Source organism: Urocitellus parryii, chromosome 5 (assembly GCF_045843805.1).
Source record: "Urocitellus parryii isolate mUroPar1 chromosome 5, mUroPar1.hap1, whole genome shotgun sequence".
In the NCBI taxonomy this organism is placed as follows: Eukaryota; Metazoa; Chordata; class Mammalia; order Rodentia; family Sciuridae; genus Urocitellus; species Urocitellus parryii.
In genome coordinates, this window is record NC_135535.1 from 176,208,105 (window position 1) to 176,209,311 (window position 1,207).

Sequence of the window (1,207 nt, forward strand, 5' to 3'; positions counted from 1 at the left end):
AAAACCTTTCTGCTGCTTCAGAGATTCTCCATACCCCCCCCCCTACACTCTCACCCCAAGCTCCCAGCCCTCCCCTGCCCCATTGCAGAATCCAAACTCCTTCACACTCTATCCTGGTACCCCTTGGTCTAAGATGCTCTTCGCTTCCCTGCCCCAATCGCGCTGACATGCTCTTCCCTCACACCTGTCCCCACGTCCCTCCCCAGACCCGTAGCCTCAGCCGTTCCAGAAATTCACAAAGAAGTTGCAGAGGGAGTGCCACTTCTCAGCGCAATAGGTCTCCGTGAGCTGTGCGTTCTCCTCCAGCCCTTCGGAGCCGGTCCCGGTCCCCTTGGGTCGCTCCTCCAAGGAGCCCGAGGTCCCCTTCCTCTTGCCTGCTCTGATCTTCCTCTCGGAGGGCTTTTCCTTGGACAGCGAGTTCGGGGGAGGTGGAGCCGCCGCCGCACGGTCGGGCGCAGGCTGCCGGGGCAGCCCCCGGCTCCTGACCCTTAGCCTGGGTTCCCGGGGGAAGCCCGCGGCGGTGGGGCGGGCGGGGAGGTACGCGCCGGGCACCAGGCGCAGCTCGGCGCCGTGGCCCTTCTTGCCAGCGCACAAACGGGGCTGGAGCGGCGCAGGGTCGTGGCAGGGCCGCCGTTTCTTGCGTAGCCCGCCCAGCACCTGCTTCCAGTAGTGGGAGCGGCGAGCCCCGTAGGCTGCGCAGCGCTCTGGCTCTCCTCGGTAGGCACACTGGTGGCGCACCCCGTCCGGGCCTTGGCAGTGCAGCGCCAATTCGCTGCCGGCAGTGGCCCCTGGGGTAGGCAGCAGGAGCTGCCAGCTGCACACGTGCTGCTCCGGGCTCATGAAACGACCAGAAGAGCCACCCATAGAGCCAGAGGACGTTTTCACCACGCTGCCAGCTGCCCCCTTGTCCCTCCGGGCAGCAGCGTGGAGGCAACCGCCCAGCAGCAGTAGCAGCAGCAACGAGAGAGACGGTTGTAGTCTCGGAGGACTCATGGCCCGCGGTGTCCGCACTGTACTCTTCTGGGACCCCTGAATACTTCAGTGGAGGCGAGGCGAGGCGAGGAGCATCCCCGAATCTGCGGATGGAGGCAGAAACCACTACCGACTGAGCCCTGTGCAGCCCTATGCCCAGGCACATGCACCTGTGAACTTCCCTCCCCAGACTTCCTAGAAATTGGTTCCCCTAGTTGCGAGGGGCCCCCTCTGA

The 1,207-nt window shown here is 65.0% G+C and overlaps 1 protein-coding gene across 1 annotated transcript; it reads right to left on the minus strand.

The window, feature by feature from the left end:
• Positions 1–216: 216 nt before the first annotated feature.
• On the minus strand, positions 217–993 carry Fgfbp3 (fibroblast growth factor binding protein 3). The gene has a single exon (XM_026397320.2). It carries the CDS (start codon positions 991–993, stop codon positions 217–219), a length of 777 nt encoding a protein of 258 aa, XP_026253105.1.
• Between the last annotated feature and the right edge of the window lie 214 nt (positions 994–1,207).